The sequence below is a fragment of the Stereum hirsutum genome, assembly GCF_000264905.1.
Source record: "Stereum hirsutum FP-91666 SS1 unplaced genomic scaffold STEHIscaffold_21, whole genome shotgun sequence".
Lineage (NCBI taxonomy): Eukaryota > Fungi > Basidiomycota > Agaricomycetes > Russulales > Stereaceae > Stereum > Stereum hirsutum.
Window position 1 is genome coordinate 320,653 of NW_006763151.1, and position 21,119 is coordinate 341,771.

The 21,119-nt window shown below is 51.0% G+C and overlaps 7 protein-coding genes across 7 annotated transcripts; 3 read left to right on the forward strand and 4 right to left on the reverse strand.

Annotated features, from left to right (window-relative positions):
- Positions 1-617: 617 nt before the first annotated feature.
- Positions 618-1,569, reverse strand: STEHIDRAFT_105791 (arp2/3 complex subunit). The gene is made up of 4 exons (XM_007310693.1): positions 1,328-1,569; positions 1,183-1,255; positions 917-1,099; positions 618-846 (listed from the first exon to the last, which is right to left on the reverse strand). Exons 1-4 carry the CDS (start codon positions 1,477-1,479, stop codon positions 784-786), a joined length of 471 nt encoding a protein of 156 aa, XP_007310755.1. The 5' UTR covers positions 1,480-1,569; the 3' UTR covers positions 618-783.
- A 653-nt stretch (positions 1,570-2,222) lies between these two features.
- On the forward strand, positions 2,223-2,968 carry STEHIDRAFT_126137 (uncharacterized protein). The gene is given in 4 exon segments (XM_007310694.1): positions 2,223-2,475; positions 2,486-2,491; positions 2,706-2,840; positions 2,914-2,968. The coding sequence occupies 3 exon segments, from the start codon at positions 2,385-2,387 to the stop codon at positions 2,780-2,782; spliced, it is 174 nt and encodes a 57-aa protein (XP_007310756.1). The 5' UTR covers positions 2,223-2,384; the 3' UTR covers positions 2,783-2,840; positions 2,914-2,968.
- Positions 2,969-4,817: 1,849 nt separating this feature from the next.
- On the forward strand, positions 4,818-7,174 carry STEHIDRAFT_126138 (uncharacterized protein). The gene is made up of 17 exons (XM_007310695.1): positions 4,818-4,965; positions 5,038-5,076; positions 5,139-5,192; positions 5,248-5,272; positions 5,329-5,410; positions 5,461-5,493; positions 5,554-5,565; positions 5,624-5,637; positions 5,697-5,805; positions 5,860-6,002; positions 6,061-6,118; positions 6,181-6,212; positions 6,283-6,291; positions 6,356-6,382; positions 6,442-6,452; positions 6,519-6,702; positions 6,779-7,174. The coding sequence occupies exons 1-17, from the start codon at positions 4,937-4,939 to the stop codon at positions 6,911-6,913; spliced, it is 996 nt and encodes a 331-aa protein (XP_007310757.1). The 5' UTR covers positions 4,818-4,936; the 3' UTR covers positions 6,914-7,174.
- A 624-nt stretch (positions 7,175-7,798) lies between these two features.
- STEHIDRAFT_116008 (adenylosuccinate lyase) lies at positions 7,799-9,976 on the reverse strand (the record flags this gene model as incomplete). Its single annotated transcript, XM_007310696.1, is given in 10 exon segments — positions 7,799-8,053; positions 8,075-8,506; positions 8,570-8,743; positions 8,817-8,939; positions 9,022-9,202; positions 9,310-9,404; positions 9,424-9,546; positions 9,640-9,747; positions 9,837-9,879; positions 9,939-9,976. 10 exon segments carry the CDS (start codon positions 9,974-9,976, stop codon positions 7,799-7,801), a joined length of 1,572 nt encoding a protein of 523 aa, XP_007310758.1.
- Positions 9,977-10,234: 258 nt separating this feature from the next.
- STEHIDRAFT_105798 (uncharacterized protein) lies at positions 10,235-11,056 on the forward strand (the record flags this gene model as incomplete). The annotated part of the gene is made up of 2 exons (XM_007310697.1): positions 10,235-10,505; positions 10,586-11,056. 2 exons carry the CDS (start codon positions 10,235-10,237, stop codon positions 10,951-10,953), a joined length of 639 nt encoding a protein of 212 aa, XP_007310759.1. The 3' UTR covers positions 10,954-11,056.
- Positions 11,057-11,232: 176 nt separating this feature from the next.
- Positions 11,233-14,009, reverse strand: STEHIDRAFT_172818 (uncharacterized protein; the record flags this gene model as incomplete). Its single annotated transcript, XM_007310698.1, has 7 exons — positions 13,981-14,009; positions 13,562-13,861; positions 13,301-13,477; positions 12,740-13,195; positions 12,517-12,629; positions 11,988-12,364; positions 11,233-11,915 (listed from the first exon to the last, which is right to left on the reverse strand). The coding sequence occupies exons 2-7, from the start codon at positions 13,733-13,735 to the stop codon at positions 11,233-11,235; spliced, it is 1,980 nt and encodes a 659-aa protein (XP_007310760.1). The 5' UTR covers positions 13,736-13,861; positions 13,981-14,009.
- A 925-nt stretch (positions 14,010-14,934) lies between these two features.
- On the reverse strand, positions 14,935-15,952 carry STEHIDRAFT_135458 (uncharacterized protein; the record flags this gene model as incomplete). The annotated part of the gene is made up of 6 exons (XM_007310699.1): positions 14,935-15,083; positions 15,143-15,337; positions 15,410-15,496; positions 15,573-15,625; positions 15,699-15,702; positions 15,772-15,952. The coding sequence occupies 6 exons, from the start codon at positions 15,950-15,952 to the stop codon at positions 14,935-14,937; spliced, it is 669 nt and encodes a 222-aa protein (XP_007310761.1).
- Positions 15,953-21,119: the final 5,167 nt, after the last annotated feature.

Sequence of the window (21,119 nt, forward strand, 5' to 3'; positions counted from 1 at the left end):
GATTGCGAGTCGATTGCTGATTTCTGGTTGGGATAAAACTGTCTTTGAGAGAATTATCGGTGGGGCGAATGTGCATAAAAGACTTGGGTGGTAAAAGCTGGAAGGGTTGCGTCCACAGAGTACGATCTTCTGTGGTCTGCGCTGGGCTCGCTCGTCGTGGTCAACGTCAAGAGAGCAGTCATCCACCGAACAGGAGATCCACCGACGTCACACGGAGTCACAGACCGTCACGCTGGTCTCAAAATGCTAGAGAAATTCATGGAAATATTCATCAACGAAAGAACTTTTGGGAAAGACGTGTACGGTATTTGGAGGAGATTGTGAGCTCGTGTGGATGAGCGGAGACGTGTATAGACGTAATGGACAGGCATACACTCTGCAACGAGGCGAGCAGCATGGCGAAGGGCACACATTGACGGAACAGTAAAGCATCAAAAACAGAGTTTAATGCCCATTGACTACGCCCTCAGACTCTCCATTATAGACTGTATATTTGACGAGAAAAGAGTCGAGATGAGGGTGATGTTTGTGGCGGCTAAACTGCGCCACACAAGCAGCTCAGCGACAGTTCCCGCTTCTTCTCTGGACAGGAGAAGTGTGAAGCAATGGTCGGTGAGGGGCCGATGATGGGCATGAATTGATGTACTGATGTATACCAGGTTCGTTTCCGCTGTCTCCATTCACTAATTATTGGCGTTATTCCAAGGCGGGGACAGGGCCAATGCGATGTGGGGCGAATATACTCATACAACCAATTTCCAGTTCCACTGCGACATCCACAGATCATACCATACGACGGTCGGTCATCGTCCTCACAATACATCCCACACCAGCGACCTCTGTTAACTATCCAGCCAACAGTCTCGCATCAGTATCACGTACCCCGGAAATGATACGCAAGAGCGACGGAATGTACCTTCTCGTGCCATCCCAGCAACACGCTCCCACTCACATCTCCCCAGCCAGGAAGAGCCATACCCTTGTATAGGTACTTCATCAGGGTATCTTGTGTGTCTGGAGGGAGCGATTTGACGACGTTGGGGATGTCGGTGGATTTAGTGCTGTTGAGGATTGTTACGAGGGTTTGTAGTGTAAGATTCTGTAATCATGTCCAAATATCCGTAGTTTATCATGAGGCATATGATCAGTAAACGAAAGTGTTGAGGGTAAAGCAGTACGCACTTTCGCCTCATCAACATTCGCTCCGTATGGTGCGTTCTCAAGAATCGTTACCAGAGCGCCGGCAATATCACCCCTATAACAATACGAACAGACAGAGATGCTTGTCAGACCAGGATGCATATACCTCAACATAGACTTGACGTACTTGGACAGTAAACTCCGTACAGCGACGGACTTGGCCTTAGCTTCGTCCAGGACCTGAGATGGATCGCGAGGGTCTGGCTCGTACAGCTCGCTTTCTAGCAGCACGTCCTCATCAAAAGCATCGATATCGATCTTTCTGAAGGCACCATCCATGATGTACAAGCAAACGACAAAGTTCTAGTCAAACCAATCGGAGAACGTTGAAGGATGAAGCTAAAGCAGGCTAGGTAAAGTGGAGGTCGGTAAAGCACTGGTAAAGCAGAGGCGTGACGCGCTCAATGGCGGTGAACTTGGTGTGACAGGCATTGCAAATTGGGTGCCACATCAACGCCACATTAGATACCGACGTCCAAGTTCAAGCCCTCAAGCTCTTAACAAGTCTCATTCTCTTCTGTTCAATTTCTGGCCTAGTGAACTAATATAAATCCAATAAGATAGATACTACAAATATGGACCAATGAAGGGAATGAAGCGCTTGGGCGTTAAGCTCGTTCTACAGTCTTGTTTCCTCCACTAGAATTTTCCTGTCCCTGTTCCATCATATCAAGCTTGTATCAAGCCGCCCAATTTGACGGTCGCGCCGGCGGATAGGAAAGTTTATGTGGGTCGAAGGACGATACGGCATCGTCGATCTCCCTGAGGCCGACGGCCGGTCTTGTTTCGAGGTCCCGCGCATTCTCCCGCTTGATCATCTCGCACGGTCTTCGCACCTGTAAGAACGAAGCGGCCAACTCAGCTCGAACTTAGATCGACGGCAAGTATTCCGCCTTGACCCAGACTCGATTGGAGTTGCAGGGAAACAGTTGCTTGAAGACGACGAAGGTCCGGGGTTGTCGGCTGCAGTCGGGAGGCCGCCGCGGGATCGATATCACGGGGGCCACGAAGCTTGAGTTTGGGCGTTGTTGAGTAGGTTACAGTAGCGATACGACGAGACAAAAAGGATTGACAAAGAGCGCCGCAGGATACTGCAGATAAAACACATATGAATCCTTGTTATCTCGAAAAAAGGGTTTCTCACCGTATGATCGCCCTAGGCCTTCAGACGTCCACGATCACCAATGAATTCTGAGACGACCAAGGACCTCTTGCTATCTCAAAATTTTGAGAGCACAAGTACCTTCCCAGTAAGAGAGCTTCCTTTCGGCCTATGAAGGTCCGCGGATGCCAATCAGTTTTGATGTGGCCATGGACTTCTCGTCGTCTCGGGAGTCGGAGAGTACAGGAATGCTTTCCCGCTGTGAGACTTCGTACCTATGGATGTCTTCGATTCCTAATCAGTTCTAATACGTCGTCCAAGAACTTCGTTTCCAGATTCTAGAAAGGATATACGAGCATGTTCTCCCACCATGCAGTTTTCGAGGCTTCGGAATGATAGATACCTTCGAATGACAGTCTCGATAGTTCGAGAGTGAGCCCGCTTTCCAAGAACCTACACGTTCGCCATGCTTATACTTAGGCACTGTATGCTTTGATGCCCTGAGCTAGTTCAAAGCTGGCGGCATCGTCGGCGGAGTCTGAGAAAGCACGGAAGTACAGTAAGCACCAAAACGAAAGGTCGGGGAGAGGAATACCTTCAGAACCACCTACCACGCTTTCATCAATAAGAAGGACTGTACTCAATGCTTCCTTTGTCAGTGATGTAGGCCTGGATATAAAATCATTTGACGCCTGTTACGGCTTTGGGGACACGAGAAATGTCATGGTTACAGAGAGCTGGAATATTGGTGGAGGTATACGTGCCAGCTCGCGCGAACAAATCTAGGAATATAAGAGGATTGAACACAAGGCGATAGTTGGGCAAAAGGAATGATAACATGAGGTTTGACTTCGGGCTTCGGGATGTTCCTAGCCATGTTGCCTGCCACAGATGATGAGTGCCTTTGGAGTGCCTGTCCGGATGAATATCAAAGAAGGATGAGTTACAGGAACGTGAACAATAACAAAAGCCAAACAACGACAAACGATGCCGTTCACACGTTCTTGATCTAAAAATTCCAGGCTGTTCTCCTCTACTCTTCCAGATGCCAGGCATCCTTAGGCATCCTTCTCAAAATACATGAGAAGGCCCGTAGTCGGTGAGGATGACTTTGACCCTGACTAAGTATATGGCATGTTTCAGCTATCGCAGGCAGGAAGGAACGTACGTACTACACAGCAAGTTGTGTACCGATTGAGAGGGAGCTGCGCGGAGGCTTATTCACCGTTCCAAGACGTGTTCAACATACATCGCTTCTGAGTCAGGAGGTCACCATCATCGACCTGTAGGTTAGTGCGAGAAGCAAAAATAGTTGACCCTGCCTGCCGACCCCACAAAAGGATCTGGGGACGTACGGTGAGGTTGAAGCTGACAGCCTGAAAATTAAAGTACCCTCGGTCTAAGCAGCTCTAGCTACGCGAGACTCGCGTGTTTGCAGGTCGAGTTGGAGGTCGCAAAAGTCTCTCAACTGAGCATGGCGAGGCAATATTTGTGCGTACGAGGACGGCACTCAGTCACAGTTGAAGTGGATAGTTAAAATGATGGCCGGCCGTGTCTGTTTGTGCCGAAGGAAAGAGCCGGAGGTGCCCACTTTCTTCCTGGATCACGCACAAAACACGGGCCGGCTTTGGATCAAGAAGTGCTCAATGCAAATTCAGGACCCACTTCCTCCTCAGTCTCCCACAGGTTGCCCACAGGTTGCCCACAGGCCTTCCTTTAGTCAACGTGTCAATCCCTTCCCCTTCCTGCTTTCCCGCTTTGAAGATGGCGCTGATGAGCGCTTGAGCACCGGAAATACAACCTGATTGAGAGGCCTCTGGCAGCAGTACGATCTCGAGAATATCTACGTCTTTGCATGGAAGTTTTTGCATACTGCCAGGGCCTCCGTATTTTCTCGCTTCCACATAGGAAAAGACAGCGTATCCCCCCAAAAGATATCGCGTATCTCGTTAGTCGGCCTCCACCCACCCTGTGATAGTACCTTCGCGTGGTTCCTCGTATCAGCGTAAGACACATTTCCGAGTCTTCGTTCCACAAGGGCTACTGACCTGATGTGAAGTTTCTCCCATACGGCCCTACAGGAACCATCTCGTCGATCGTACTGGAGGCCTTCTGCCGCAGACTCGCAGAGCTCAAATTAATTCCTCTATTCTGAGCGTTCACGGGAAGCTTTGGCTCAGACTTAGCGTCGATGTTCCGCATTTGTCGCGTTTCGAAACCAAGATCTCGTGCAGCTGGATTTCTTTTTGTCGAGAACGATTGTCGTTGGTCGATGATCTTCTCCGTAGACCGCCTTGCAAATTCGGTTCCAACGAGAAACTCTGCGGCTGCCTACGGCTGAATAGATGAAGATCAGATCCACAGAGATCATCCCTTGGCAACCCTACCAGGCAACCTTGTCGGCAGGTCGCTTTCCCTCTTTTCGGTGTCGCTTGACGCATGTGCTTCTGAAGCCGCAGGCAACCTCGATTGCGCCACGGTATATTCTATAAAGCGATGGTGCGGGTCGCCTGTTAACGTTCCCTTGATCCCGTCTTGATCCTCCCCAGTTCTTATTTTCCGTCGTCCTCGCCATTTGGCCTGGTCAATTTAACTGGCACACCTGTTGTTTCATTTGGTCTCAACCTCTGAGAGATGTCGGCCGGAACACCCGCCCAGCTCATGTGAGTGTACTGCAACCAGGACAAGTTCCGTTCCAAAATCTGACATAACTTGCGTGACTCGTGCTCGGATAGATGGGGGCCTATGCTCATAGGGACTTTCCTCAATGTGCTGTACGTGTACCATCCAGCGCATTCGACGGCTTGTACTCCTCTCGCTCAAACGAACGCCGTAGGCTCTATGGCGTCTCTGTCACCCAGATGTACATGTATTACAGCGGTTACAAGAAGTAGGCTTCCACGATTTCATCATGCGGGGAGTTTTTCTGACAACATTACTTGCAGGGATAAGCCATGGATGAGAGCGTTTGTCTGTCGACTTCGTGCATCATACCGGAGGGCGCCCTCTGATTTTTGTGCGCCTAGATCATCTTTCTGTTCTTGGCGGACACTGTCAATACCGCTTTCGACATGCAGATGTGCTATGACGCTCTGGTGAACCATTTCGGTATGCATGGTCCATGGTTCCTTCTTACATCGAGCTCAATTCCGTTGTAGGCGACCAGACCTTCATTCTAGCTGCAACTTGGGGTTAGTCCTACCATCCCAGATATGAGAAAGCACATACTGACGACTCTCGGGTGTACTCAGTGTTCGCGGCAGGTACGTTGGTCAATCATGTATCTGTATACAAAGATACTCACCGGAGGCTGGCTGCTAGATCCCGTCATGACAGTACGTCCACTACTAGCAACTTTCCTCGCCTTGGTCTCAGTTGTCACCTTGATCTGCAGGGTATGATCGGGATGTCCGTTCAGCTCTTCTTCTCGTGGAGAATCAAGGTCCTCACGGGAAGCATATGGGCCGCGTTGTTTGTCGGATTCTTTGGGGTTGTGCAGTTCTGTACGTTGTCTGCCTTATTCCCTTGCTGTTCGACGCCCCTCACGATGTAGATAGTGGCTGGACTCGCAACCTCTATTGCCGTCGGGATCATTCCTCATTTCCTCGACTTCCAAATCTTCAAACCCGCCGTTGTCGTTTGGCTCGCTGGCTCAGCGTTCTGTGACTCGATGATCACGGTTGTTTTAGTCACTTATTTGGTGAGCTGACCATGTCGCGTGCCGAGCAATCGATGGTGTTGACTTGGATCTAATTTAGCGCAGAAACAAGACCGGTTTCGTGGTTACGGACGGCGTAGTGGACAAGATTATCAGATGTTCGACTTCCTTTTGCAAATTTCTTCCTTAGCCTGTTTGCTGACGAAGCTTCCACATGTAGTGACTGTACAGACCGGCGCCATAACATCCGCTGTGAGTTCTTCGTCTCGTAGCCGTCCAAAATTTCACTTTACAGCGGCTAATCAGGCTCTTCCCTCAACAGGTTGCCATTGTTAGTTCTGCCACTTCGACCTTGTCTACCTGCAACGTACTCACCGAGTGATTCCTCCTACCAGATCGACTTGGTGTTGTTTTTGGCAAACGTGCGCCATACTCCCCATCTAGTGTTGCTTCATGATCTAATTTTATGTCTCTCGACCAGCCTGCAGGGCTGTGAGTTATCGACAATGGTAGAGATTCTATACATGAGACGGCATTCTAACTTTATTTCCGCATTAGCCACCTCGCCTTCAACATCCCACTGTCTAAACTTTACACCAACTCGCTCCTTTCTAGTCTGAATGCCCGTGGCGGCTGGGCATACAACTCTTCTTCTCGGCCAGACCCGCAAAACCACAGTGTCAGCCTTCAACAACGACGCCGTGACGTAGTCAACTTTGAGGCGTCCACCGTCCGGCCAGAGGTATGTTGCACTCGCACCCTTCTTATTTGCGTTCCTACATCGTAATTTGATTGTCTGCTGACGACTGTCCGTACAGGTCTATGTCAATGTTGAGAGTCACGAGATGACGGACCAAAACGGAAGCGATCAAAAGGGAAGGTCTTTCATGGATCCCGAGTCTCTAGACTCGAAAGAAGATTCGCTCAGCATGGGAAGGCCAACTGTCGTGTAAATGTGCAGTCTTGGATATATATTCTCGGTTCGCTGTCGTTCCCTATTCATTACTTCTTCGAAGATATTCACAGGGTCCGATGAGGTATATAGATTGACACGATTGTCGTTTGTGTTTCTTGAAAAGTCGTTGCGGGCGGTTTTCCGCCACATACACGCTGTAACCCTAGATTATTCTTTTGTTATCGTTCTACTCTCTGGATATCTTACACGATAGTTGTTTTTGCTGAGATCTGTACCCACATCTTTCGGCGTGTCACCCCGTCCTGACCGAGCGATTCCAGGTGCCCGATTGACAGCATCGTGGCAAGAACAGAGCGGCAGCCCGCCATTTAACCTCCCGGCGGCCATTTCAGCCGCTTACTCAGGAAGATTTTCGTCACCAGGGGCAGTCTGTCAAGCAGACTCGGGGAGGAAGGGGAGGGTGAGTTTGGTTGATGACCTCCATCCAAACGGAGCGGGCCATCGTGAAGGAGGAAATCATTTTTAGTGGAGTCTTTCGCTTTCAGCGCTGCTTGCATGTTTTCGAGAATAGTTGATATGTTTGCCTGTTCTGTCACAAATGAGCCGAATGCTAGTCAAGGATAAAACTCGACATTTTCTTGCACCTTCCTCACTTCAGTCTGCGTACCGGTAGGGACAAATATCTCGAAGTGTTTGGCTACAGGAGAACGTCACATATGTCTCTTCTCGTTCTTCGCCATTTGCTAAATCACACTATTTAACCTCAATCTCGGGCCATTGCGTATATACCTACTACATTCCACATGCATGAACGCACAAAACTGACTCGATTTTGAAGTACGATAGGCATCTGTTCATTTTACTTGTACAACATCGATTCTTTTGGTTCTCCTTCATTTATCCCAACTTTCTTCACACCGACCTAAACATTTAATTCAGCCTTCCCGGCCTTCTGGATTGCCTTCTTGAGCTCCTCATCCGCCAGCGCAGGCTCCACCCACTCTTTCAAGAACTTATCCACCTGCTCCGGCGCCCGGCCAATGAAAGACGTCGGGTCGAGCAAAGACTCGAGCTCGCCCTTGATGGGGTCGAAGTAAGGGTCTTTACGGACGCGATCGATGAGGTCGTTCTCGAGGCCGAGTTGCTTGACTTGATAACCCGCTTCGTGCGACAAAACCTAAATGCGCATGAAAGGCACCGGTAAGCGCCCTGACACAATCAATATGGAGGAGAAGGAAAGACGAGCCCGAATCTTCTCATGCGCCTCCTGCCTATCACCACCCTTCTTCACAATCGCCATGATCAAATTCTCCGTCGCCATAAACGGCAACTCCTGCCCGATCCTCCTCTCGATCACCTTCTCGTACACCACTAAGCCCTCGCTCACGTTCTGCAGCGTGCTCAAGACGATGTCGGCCGTCAGGAATGCTTCGGGGAGTGTGACACGACGGTTGGCGGAATCATCGAGTGTGCGCTCGAACCATTGGACGGAGGAGGTCATGAGCGCGTTTTGGTGGAGTGTGAAGAGGTGGCGGGAGAGGGAGCAGATGCGCTCGGAACGCATGGGGTTACGTTTGTAGGCCATGGCGGAGGATCCGATTTGAGTAGACTCGAAGGGCTCTTCGACTTCCTGTGGCGATGTTTACGGTAAGCACTCTAAACGGATTCGAGAAGGATTTGTCAGGAAATTTACCTTGAGGTTCGCTAAAAGTCTCAGGTCAGTGGCGATCTTGTGTGCGGTAGCACCAAAGGAGGCCAGGGGAGAAAGGACATCGATGTCGATTTTCCTCGAATAGGTTTGCGATGTTACGGGGTATGCATATTCGAATCCAGACAGCTCTGTCACGAGTTTGTCAAGCTCCTCTACCTATTTTTGATGATGATACCAAAAAAATGACCATTGAGTCAAAATGAGGATTCCCGATAGCATATTTGCATACCTTGTCATGGTCGCCATCGAAAAGAGCGAGGAAGCTAGCCTGGGTACCAGTAGTCCCCTTGACTCCACGGAAACCAAGATCATCACGAGCCCTCTTGATATTCCTAAGATCCCACAGAAGCTCCTGTGGCGTGAAGACGGATCGTTGCCATCGCCTCCGGTCAGCATTTTGACAGATCGAGCAACAGGGTCAAGACATGACCGACCTGGATCCACAATGTAGCTCTCTTCCCCACCGTGGTCAGCTGCGCGGGCTGGAAGTGGGTAAACCCAAGAGTGGGGAGTGCACGGTATTGTTTTGCGAATGTGGCGAATCGGTCGATGACGACGGAAAGTTTTGCGAGGATCATGGTGAGGGCTTGGCGGATGAAGATGAGGTCGGCGTTGCTAGTTACAGGTTATAACAGGCATCGAGCATTACAGATAGAGAGTAGACGAGGATCCACTAGATTGAATACAGTATCTTCTGCGATGGAACAGGGCGAAAGACTCACTCGGTGACATAGCACGATGTGGCCCCTAAACTAGAGAGCGCCACACACACCACATGTAATGCAAAGAAGACCTCAGAGCATTCCTTGAGTGATCCCTGCGAAGCTAATATATACGCACTGGATGATACCAGCAGCAGCAGGCGCCATTTGTCCAAAGGTGTGCACATGCGCCATGACATCGTGCCTCCGTTTCTTCTCCTCCTCCGCTGCGATCTCGAACTGTTTCGCATCCAGATGCTGCACTCACCGGTGAGTAATCATCGATTTGATAAAATGTCGCACATAATACATGAGGATAAACGCCGGTGAGAGCTTTTATCATGTACGCACAAGGTTTGTCTTCATTTCCTCAATGGCCTGGTCTGAGATGGGCAATCCGAGTTGCTTCTCTGCTTGTGCGAGGCTAAGCCAGAGCTTTCTCCACGTATGAAAACGGTTCTAGTGATTTATAGTTCGTCTTTCAGCTGGAATTCATACAATCAAGGATGGTGTAAAGCCTTTGAAGGGAGTAGAAGAATGTAGCCCACCTCTGCAGAGAAGAGATGTGCCATTTCCTTGCTGGCATAGCGGCTAGACCACGAATATGTTCAAAAAAAGTCATCCAGACTGCATATACTGTGTGAACAAACCTTGCTAGAGGGGTCTGGTAGGTGTCAAATGATTCCATCGTGTGTGGAGGTGAAGAGGCGAGCGGGCTCAGGTCTGAGATCTTTGGATATACATTCGATCTAATCTTATCGAGGAAAGACTATCCTAGAGATCCGATGGTCCGGCGCGGGTCTCAGGGCCACACCCATTGTGGGAAAAACGCGTCGCGTTTAGTGTGGTACCTTCAACAACCCGCTCACACACTTTACTTTCGACCACACAGTCGCTTGTATACACGGCCAATACCCGAGCGTATCCTCTAAGTTTCGCCTCTTTGATGGCTCAATCGCGCCAACATACCCAACATGTTCACCCCGGTGACCTTCCTTACGCCACACCAGTCCTGCGCTCCGCTTCACCCAGCGGCTCCATCAATACCGAATATGGCCCAGACGAGACCACACTATCTGACAGTGAACTTAGTCCAGAAGAATTCGATCGAAAAGTGCAAAAGCAGTTAGGTCTCCACGAACAGAGAGAACAGGAGTATAGAGCCCAGTCTACCCCGCTGCTTTGGCCAAAGCCGAAGTCGCCACAGGAGGAGCAAAGTAAGCATCCTTCCTGGTCGCTCACTTACTAGCGCATCAATGCTCATATTGATAATTTTACGCTCCCGATCGCGCTATAGTTCTGTTCGACAGAGTTATGCGGAATCTGAGATTTGAGGTGGCCATGCTCGAACAAGACGAGATTATCGAGAGCACCATGGCTCGCACGGCACGCATGGCTACCGAGACGCAACCTTCGTCTAACGACATTGATGCAATCATGCAGAGTATGATGGGTCCTCCACCTTCCAGCAACCTGACGTCCGCCAGCCACACTCAGGGTACCACTCTCACTCCGATGGACGTGGATGATGGCCCTGGACCGTTCGACTTCAACTTTGCAAGGAGAAGCGAAGAGGAGACAACGGCGATGTATGAAGCTGGCAGGGAGGGTATGGATATCGGTAGGAACGGAACAAGGAAGGGAAAGGCGAGGGATATGTCGTGACGGAGTGCATAGACGTGAGACTATTTTTGAGGTGATGTCGTACTTGCTTTCTGTATACCAACCCTGTTGTATTCTAGTGCTTTCTTGAGTATGCGTATCTTCCTACTACCGGACCATCACTATCCCTTCTTACACTGAAGTGGTACTATAGGCATCCTCAGTGTGATCCAAGTTGATAATATTTGACGAAACCACATTTTCGTTACTTGGAATTCTCCGGCTGTACACAGCGTCATACAGCGGCTCATTATTGCATGCACCACCTAGATGTTTATGTACTCATTTCACCTTCGTCCAAATTCTCATGCCCTCCTCCCCAACCGCCACAACAACATCCCCACCCAAGCCCACACTAACACCCTCAATCCTCAATGCCTCTCTCCCCTCTTCTCCATTCACTCCAACCCCAGTCCGACCAGCCCATGAACTCAACTCCCACTTCAAATCCCACCCATTTCCTTGATTCCAAGGTCTCCCATTGCCCGGCGCTACACTGCTCCCTCCCCTCACCGTGTTCGCGGCAGTACTAGCACTCCTACTCCCCGCCCGTGCCCCATCCACAGCCGCACTCGTCTCCCTACTCGTTGAGGCAGAAGCAGAAGCGAGCCGCATCTTTCCCGTCTGTTTCGTCATATCATTCAACACACCTTCCATCTCGCCGCTGGCCTCACGCTCTCGGTTCGGGAGGATTATACGACGTAATTTGTGCACATGGAGCGCCCAGGCGGGAATGAGACGGATGCTTCCGATGGTCGTGGTGGTCGGTTTGGCACTTGCTTGGGCGGTCATTGGCGTGCCGGTGCCGGTGGACAAGGACGGGGGCGACGGATGAGGCTCTGAAAAAGGGATGAGGAAGAGCGGTGGGACAGGGCTGTGTGGTGCCGTGTGGGTATAGGTCGTTAGGTTCAAGGACGATGGGCTGGATAACGGAAGGGAAAGTGTCGCGAGTTTCGTGAACGATACTGTCATGACGTGGACAGATTCAACTTAGCTTCGAATACTTGAAGCAGTGTCGCGGGAGAAAGGGAACGTACCGCTATCCTTATAGTCCCTCTCACCCCCCCTCAACACCATCTGATACTCCTTCCCTCGTCCCTTCCCATTCCCATTACTAGCAGCTTGGTGCCCTTCCTTTCCACCTCCGCCTTCCCCGTTCAATTCATCTTCAACTTCCATCTCCGAGTCCCCTGTTTCCTGTCTCTGCGCCTCTGGCCGTTTTGAACCTACGTCGTCCCCCGCAGAATCACGTCCAGGAAAGAATCGGTGCATACTCGTCCATTTCCAGATGATCAGTTCGCCCGGAATGCGAATGAGCTTCATGGGCTCATCGCTTTTACGATCGGGGTCTGTGTTTGACAGGTCTTGGATCTGGGTGGGCGAGCTGTGGGTGGCGAGGATGTCGTCGTGGAGCCTAAGAGTGAGATCGTCACAGCACAAGGGACAAAGACGGTGACAGTGATTTTAGTGATGTCGAACGACGGAAGGACGCATTGGTTGATCAGTCAGCGCGAATGAGTGTGAATGCGATACGTTTAGAGAACAGAGGAGAAGAGACGTACGTACCATGATACGGAAAGAATACGTGCGCTGTGGAGGTATGAAGTACTGAAAATCGGCTCGCCAGTCTCTTCGTCCGGCGGGAGGTTCAAATTCCAGATCTTGACCGTTCGATCCACCTACACCACACAAGCCAACAATATCCATCAGTTGCCAAACGCAACCCAATAACCAATAACCAAAAGAGGAGAACAATCAGAGAGCGTAGGCAATGAGAAACTTAACTCACCCCACAAGTCGCAACGACAGGCAACCTCGGGTGCCACGCCGCACACAACACTCCGCCCAAATGACCCGCGGGCAGTCCACCCGCAAGAACGCGCCAACATCGGCCAGGGAACGCACGCTCCATATCCACTCCTCCCCATCGCTCTCCTCCCTCTCGTCTTGCTCCTGCTCCACTCAGGCTGCCACCAGCGGTCTTCGTGCCGCTCTGATTTTTGCGGTTCAGAGCATTCGGATTGATGATGTTGTTACGAGGGCGGAGTTCTCGAGTGCGTTGATGGGTTGTTGTCGTGGTGGAGGCGGTGGCGGTAGTGCTGGTGGTCGGAGGCGCCAAAGGGGGTTCAGGACCGGGATGTGGCGCGGGAATGGGTGAGAGGTCCCAGATACGGGACGAGAGGTCGCGAGAAGTCGTCAAGATGAGAAAAGGCCGGTCTGGGGACGTTTGTACCGAGGTTATAAGCTGTTTCGTCACCAAAACATGTCAGTCAGATCGTTTCTCGGATCTTCTCATACAAACACGGGGAGCGATGGTCGTGCAAGGTGAAAGAACATCGAGTGAGCTTACCCCACCATGACCTTTCAAGAACCTCAACCAATTCGATCTCCCAGACAGGTGCTCCTTGAGATCGAGGACATATACACGGCTCTTTCGGGCGTAGACCAGGAGAGGCGATGAGGGCTGTTCTTTGGTGAAGGCCCAGGTTATTGACTTGATGGCTCGTTCGGACGGTTCGGCGTCTTTCTGGTGAAGCGGGCGGCAGAGATATAGCGAGACAAATGAGAAGACGACGAAGTACGCAAGGTGTAGGAGAGGGGCTGGACATACGGAAGACGGAATCTCGATGACGATCGGAACCATCTCCCTGGGCCGCTCGTTTGTCTCTCTTGCCTTGCCCTTTCCGTAATTCCTTCCCTCACCACCACTCTGCGACCCAAAATCGAAAATCGAGATCACATCGTCTCCACCCACAGCACAACACCCTCCCCACCTTTCCACCATCTTCGTTGCTCTAGTCACCACCGCACGATGTTCCTCCGCAGAATCGGTATTGAAGCTGAGTTTTTTGAGAGATGGGACGGTCCATGGGAAGAATGATGCGGTGTGGAAGGGTGTGGGTGGTGTTGTCTGTCGGGGAACGGCGAGAGGGGAAGGTTGATTAGTGAATTCGTTGAGAGGGTGACGAAGAAAAGACGTCCAGAGAGGGGAGCTGCAGTATGAGTGGAAAGAGAAAGGTTTGAACGAACTGAAATTAGATGCTTAAATCGGTAGGGAGGTGGTGTTGTCCAATCGAAGTATGTGTACCACGGCTGCGGTGGGATCATTGGCTCGACGTCCATCTCGAGAAAGATGAGGAAATAATAAGATAGCAGATATACAGATGTCCTAGATATTCGGCCAGATACTGAGAGAGTCGGACTAGCTTGGGCCCCAGTAATCCAGCCAGAATTATTATAACGCCACACCAATAACTTACTTCACTGTTGGTATTGGCAGTGGCGATTTCCAGTCTCAGGGTGAAGCGGATGTGCCACAGCTAACAGGGGTCCAAAGAGCAATGGTGCAGCAAGCTTGTTTCCTTTCGATCTTCGCTCTTGGAGCTCACGTAAAACGGTGGACGGGTATCATGGAGGAAGGAGGAAAAGAGACGCGGTGAGCGGAAGTAAAAACGCGATCGTCCGATTGATGTGAAGGGCACGTGATCGTGTTTTGCGTTTGTGCCACTTCAAGCGTCGATGGGCCACTCTCTAGGTATCGAGAGCGGGATTGTGCACTAGCGACCGAACAGTGAACTGCGGTGGACGGCGTCAAAGAAACGCTAATAAAAAGCGACACGGGTTATCGAGCGACAGTAACAGAGACAACAAATAAGCGTCAATGGTCAAGGGTAGAGTACGATGATAATTCGAGGACAGCGGGACAGCGCATTGGCGCAGGGAAGGAGAGGTATCACATAAAGGAGTCGCAGAGGAGATACAAGTTCTGGTATAAAGAATTAGAGCAAGGTGCGACGTTATCATCGTCATCATCGCCGTCATCGAAACAACGTAAAAATACGGAAGCGTTCTAAGCAAACAGACACGGAGGTATCGAGGTATTGAATCGTGAAAAACGGGGACAATCAAAGGGAGGAAACTGATATGGGGACTCGAAAAGCAGGTAGGAATGATAATGAAAATGGGAAGGGAAAGCGAAGCAGATCAACGCCTCCAGAACGCCAGCTTGTTCAAAACGCCCGGTTTCGAGGGGTACGCAGTCGCACCGGCCATTCTCTCCTTGCGACGTCCAAAACAGACGGTGCAGCTCGCGATGAGCAGGAGCAGGAAGGTGGCGAAGGTGATCCAGAAACCTAAACACCCCTTCAGCGACAAACCTCTCGCCACGAAAGAGTGGACGGGGAAGACGTACCAGGCCCGGTAATAGTATGCTCTTCAACATCCAAATCGGCCATCTTGTGCTTGACGTAGACGAAGAGCGCGATATCGATCGCGAATGCGATGAGTGTGAGGAGGGCGGCGAGGCCGGAGGCGATAGAGGAGAGGAGCATGACGGTTATGTGGGAGCTGAGGGAGAGCAGGAACGCGATGAAGGTTACGATCGTGGCTGCAGGACAACATATCAAAACACTGGTTAGACTCTTATCGAGGATAGCTCAGATGAAGGAAGACGACTGACCGACTGGGTGGACGGCTAGACCCCGAGTCCAGGAGGAGCCGATAGTGATGGAGCTGTTGCCGCTAACTGTAACGGCGTAGCCATGACCTGTAGACCACGCATCGACGACCGACGTATGACATAGTCAGCCAACAAAGCGATTGCTAAATCATGGACCACAAACCTTGGTCGATGCAAGTCCTGTCCCCGGACGAAGAGTCATAAATGCAGTACGCCCTATACAACGCACCCGATCAGTTCTTTCCTCTCGCAATTATTCAAGGCCAAATTACTACAACGTACCAAACACCGAACTAAAGCACCACCCAATGAATCACATCAGCCTCTCCCTTCCCGACCAATCAATAAACAACAAAAAATACGCACCCTCAACTGTCCAATCTCCCCACTACTGTTCCCCGCCGCCAAACTGCCCGAGGAGAAGTGAGTCCTCGTGATATCGAGCGCAGGGAGGGCCGGCAGAGAAATAGCGACGATCAAAGAAAGGACAAAAGCACAGAAGAGGAGGACCACCCCCGGGATACAAAACGCGCGTGCGGACATCGTTTTCGTTCTCGTGTTCGACGTTCGTTCAAACGTTCAACAGAGCTGAGTATGCAGGGATACGATACTTATAGTCGTGAAGAGCAAAGCAGATCTACGCGGACGTGGAAGGAAGGATCGGTCGAAGACAATTCGAGTTGGGGGATGGCTTTTGTCTAGGCCTGGAGAAGCTAGAACGAAGGCGAGCTCGGTGGAGTGGAGCAGGGCAAAGACCGCGAGGACGCTGGGCGGCGCGCCCCCAACGCGGTAATGAAAATACGAAAACCATCGAAATCGAACGTTCTTCTTCTGGTTTCGGGGTGATCGCCTTCTGACGTCAACATTTTAGTGGTGCCGAGGGCTTGGCGTGAGCTTGTTCGAGTTGACGATCAGTGGCAAAACCACCTCGTGTTTGCAAGTGTGGCGCTGCAAATTGTAAGTTTCTCGACATGATGAGTTGGCTTGCAGAAGCGAGCAAAGCGACTGGAGACGGTGCTTTGGTGAATGTGTTTGGGTGAACAGACAATGGGACGACGGCGTGTCACCGACACGATCGATGTCTGACCGAAGGGTGCACTGCAGTGAAATCTAGTACTTACGCCTAGACGAGGTCAAATCTAAGTGGACGAAGTTGGACCACATTGAACGGTATGGAGAAAATCGGGTACGTCGGTATTTTTATCTTCCTTGTTTCTCTCGGTATACTTAGAACGTTGATGGCTGTTTGGCCAAGGCCAACGTGGTAGGCACGTACTTACTACTGTACAATGCACACAGAAACAAAGTACGTGGCAGTCGTCAGTATTACTGATTGATGCCCTGAATACAATCAGACCTGTATATATGCTCAATTATTAGTAGAGCCTGTGTCGAGGTTCGTCTTCAAATGGTATATTCTTCAAACTTCACCTTACCGTACTAGCCTGCACTCACATTGTCGACATCGTCGCGCTTCGCTCAGATCAAGTGCTCCGGACCGCTTACAACAAGTCCCTGTCTAGGTGTCCAGCGTGTTCTCTTGATTCATCGATCTCATTCCTGCTCGGTACTAATCTCCGTTTAACTGAATCACACAGCGACGACTCTACAAAGGGCGATCCAATGTAAGTACTACATGAGACTCTCATTTCCTCGTACCCAAAGTGGATGAGCCTGAGCGCTGCTATACCTCCGTCCATTGCATGATCCGCTCAACCGCCGCAATCTCGTTCCATGTCCAACTTGTCTTCAACTAAGTGTCCATTCCTCCGATTCACGAAATACTACTTTCAGTGTTGTGTCTGTTGTCCGAATCTTGTTCGGGTGTCGTGCTATTGCTCTGCAAGCTATAAGTGTTTGACCGGATCGCTCCATGCTGTAACAGTAACTGCACGATGGAATCGTGACCGCGTTGCGACGCCGCGCTGAGTGCATTGTCGTATATGCCGCCCTGGGCATTCACATCGGCCCCCTTCTCAAGGAGCAGCTGCACGGTGGTGTCATGACCGCCTTTCGACGCGGCGGTTAGTGCATTGCCGTATATGCCGCCCTGGGCATTCACATCGGCCCCCTTCTCGAGCAGCAGCTGCACGGTGCTGTCATGACCGAACAGCGATGCCCCCTGGAGCGCATTGCCATATTCTCCGCCCTGGGCATTCACATTGGCTCCCTTCTTGAGCAGCAGCTGCACGGTGGCGTCATGACCGACCAGCGATGCCGCCTGGAGCGCATTGCCATATCCGCCCTGGGCATTCACATTGGCCCCCTTCTCGAGCAGCAGCTGCACGATGGTGTCATGACCACTATACGATGCTGCACTGAGTGCATTGCCATAGATGCCACCCTGGGCATTCACATCGGCCCCCTTCTCGAGCAGCAGCTGCACGGTGCTGTCATGACCGCTTTCCGACGCCGCGCTGAGTGCATTGCCGTAGTATCCGCCACCCTGGGCATTCACATCGGCCCCCTTCTCGAGCAGCAGCTGCACGGTGCTGTCATGACCGCCTTGCGACGCCGTGCTGAGTGCATTGCCGTATATGCCACCCTGGGCATTCACATTGGCCCCCTTCTTGAGCAGCAGCTGCACGGTGCTGTCATGACCGAACAGCGATGCCCCCTGGAGCGCATTGCCATATTCTCCGCCCTGGGCATTCACATTGGCTCCCTTCTTGAGCAGCAGCTGCACGGTGGCGTCATGACCGACCAGCGATGCCGCCTGGAGCGCATTGCCATATCCGCCCTGGGCATTCACATTGGCCCCCTTCTCGAGCAGCAGCTGCACGGTGGTGTCATGACCGTGTACCGACGCCGCGCTGAGTGCATTGCCGTATCCACCACCCTGGGCATTCACATTGGCCCCCTTCTCGAGCAGCAGCTGCACGGTGGTGTCATGACCGTGTACCGACGCCGCACTGAGTGCATTGCCGTATATGCCGCCCTGGGCATTCACATTGGCCCCATGCTCAAGCAATAACCTTACTACTATGCCATATAAGCCTGCCAATGATGCATAGTACAAAGGATCTGGTATCTTTTCTAACCTTGTTATTGACCATTCTTCTAAAGGATTGTCCAGGTCATATATTCGAACCCAGTTAGGAAATGCAAATCCAGACATGTCCATGAGCTTTGATGCAGGCTCTAGTACAGCTTCAGTGAGTTCGAGTGTGACCTCTTTGTCGTAGTGAACATGCTTTGTCCAATATCTTGCAGCATATCCAGCAAATGGAAAGTTGGCCCGTGATTTGGAGTCCAAGCAATCAGCGGTGGAAAACTGCAGGAGATAGTTAAGACATGTGTGTGCAATAATTGTGTGGGATGATTTCTCTGTCAGACTGTACCTCGATACAGTATCTGACTTCCTTTGTATACGATCAGAAACCAGATACTCCTGGACTGAGAAATGAGCAAGGGAAACTTGTGTAACATCCCTACTGCCCTGCTCCAGAGACGAGAGAATCTGAATGGTAACCTGTCTCTGAGATACAAGCCCTGAGAGAATGGTAAAGATGTCATTTGCTTGACGAAGTCTGCGTTTGCCAATAACATAAGGCTCGGTGTTGCTCTCAATATCAACAGTGATGGTTTCCGCAAGCTCATGGACCGACAGAGGTCTCAGCGAAAACACAAGGAAGTGGAGGAGTCGAAGGGCACGTGGAACATCTGCATGAGGGATAGCAGAGAGTATGCGGTCATATGTGTCGTCTAGATCTTTCGGAAGATTGGACAATGCTTGTTCGATATCCTCCTCGGTGCGGCATGATTGAAGCGACCGAAGCTGGAGGTCGACCCATCGGAACCTGATGAAATGCACATTAGCCCCATCTTTCAAATAAGTAAATTTGAGACGGCAATCTCACATTCCGTTCGCTCGAGAAACGAGCGAGAGTTCAATAGTTTCGAGTATTTTTGTATCCCATAATTTGAGGTCTGTGTCTTCGAGAATGTGGCGAATGTGCATCCTGATGTCGTCATTTACGAGTCCAGTCGAAAGGTCAATACAAATGGGGCCTATATTCCCCATGGATAACTGGATATCAGATTCTGGGCGGCTAGTCACCATGAGGTGAAGGCCAGGGCACTTTTTTCTCATGAGTGATTCAAGGAATGGCACAAGCTCTGTCTTTCGCACGTCACGAGGGGGCTCATCGAGAGCGTCGACAATAACATATGAATGCTCAAAGATATCCAGAAGCCCGAGGAACACGTGCCCAAGATGATCAATAGGGGCGGTCATTCCGCCATTAGCGTGCTGAGAAAAGAGGTTGGCAATGGAGGTGGGCATAGTGCCACACTGCGATAGCATCTGCACGATGAGCGAGCATAGCAAGCCCCTCAGTTCAAGCTTGGCTTTGTCTCGAAAGTCGAAATAGAAGTATACGATGGCGGACGAAGGCTTGTTCTCGCAATGCCACGCGGTGATATTGTCGATGACCGTGGAGCTATAGACTTAGTATTCAGTATACGGGTAGGTAGAAAGTGAAGTGAGGCACACCATAGGACGCTCTTTCCATTCCCGGCTAAGAGATTATGAATCAGGATCGCGATATGAGGTAGAAAACAGACGACACACGTATCCCGTGAAGCCATAGCGGGCGACTGCTCCGTTCGTCTCTCCAGGAGATGAACTCCGAACTCTGCAAGAACCAGTTGCCAGTCTCTTGGCCAACCTCTTGACCGCGACGCGCGGCGCAGTTGGATTCGTGGTTCGTGGAAGGATTGGGCGGTGAGAGCCATTTAAAGATTTTCGAGTAAAGCATTTGGTCTGAAATAGTGCAGGCACCGTGAAAGCTCAGTGAGTCTACCGATGAATGGAGGACCTACCTTCGGCATCCTGTTGCTTCTTCAGAACTCTCTTGACATCCTGGTGCGTGAGGGCGCTGACCATCCCAACCTCCTGTGCCGCCAATTTTTCCAGCTTCTGGATCGCGCCATTGATATCGTCATCCTGTCCACAAACCTCCGCGAGGAAGGAGACTGAACGGTATATCAGTAGGCCAGTTATGATGGCAGGCTGCAGGTAAAGATGGCGCACCTGTAGTGTTGGCTTCCATGAAAGTCGACAATGAGATAATGGCCTTCAGGAGCTCAGCCAGGAATGTGACGATGATCTTCTTGATTTCGTCTGAGATCGTATCGTCCTTCTTGTACACGTTCATCCGATCCACAAAAGCGCCAATCTCACGGAGTAACTCGAGCATTAGGTCGTATTTCTTGATCGTCTTCTTCGCAGCCTAAAAAAACAGGTCTGAATGCGACTGTGACAAAGAACTGTCCATAATATGCATACGTACCTTCGCCAGCATTCCAACAGCGGTGAAGATTGTCTTGGCTGGCGGGAAGACCTAACGTTGACCAAAGTGTTAGCCCATATTGATCGCGCGAACGTGAGGCCGCATCAACTCACAATGCTGACACCTTCACCTAGCAGCCCCGAGACCGCGTCTACCCAGTCCAGAATCGTTTTGATCGTATCGCGAGCTTTCTCCTTGCTTACTGTCTCACGTTCGAAAACATCCGCCGTCTGCTGGAAAGAAGCTAGGCAGTCTTCGAGTGAAGCTTGTGGAAGAGCGATCCCACCCTCTTTGCTAGAGTGTCCAAGAGCAAGTTCCCATAGTTCTTGTACGTCGGTGCGTGCGGTCGGCTCGATTACTATGGGAGACAGTCCGGCAGGTAAGGCAGGCGGTTCGACGGGCAAAGTGGGCGGTTC

Excerpts from the sequence above, each read along its gene's own strand:
- STEHIDRAFT_126138 (XM_007310695.1), top strand. The coding sequence starts at position 4,937 with ATGTCGGCCGGAACACCCGCCCAGCTCAT. Across the intron at positions 5,077-5,138 it reads GGGACTTTCCTCAATGTGCT|GCTCTATGGCGTCTCTGTCA; the intron begins GTACGTGTACCA and ends CGAACGCCGTAG. Across the intron at positions 5,806-5,859 it reads CTTTGGGGTTGTGCAGTTCT|TGGCTGGACTCGCAACCTCT; the intron begins GTACGTTGTCTG and ends CGATGTAGATAG.
- STEHIDRAFT_105791 (XM_007310693.1), bottom strand. The coding sequence starts at position 1,479 with ATGGATGGTGCCTTCAGAAAGATCGATATCGATGCTTTTGATGAGGAC. Across the intron at positions 1,256-1,327 it reads GTACGGAGTTTACTGTCCAA|GGGTGATATTGCCGGCGCTC; the intron begins GTACGTCAAGTC and ends GTATTGTTATAG. Across the intron at positions 1,100-1,182 it reads CGAATGTTGATGAGGCGAAA|AATCTTACACTACAAACCCT; the intron begins GTGCGTACTGCT and ends ACATGATTACAG.
- STEHIDRAFT_126137 (XM_007310694.1), top strand. The coding sequence starts at position 2,385 with ATGAATTCTGAGACGACCAAGGACCTCTTGCTATCTCAAAATTTTGAG.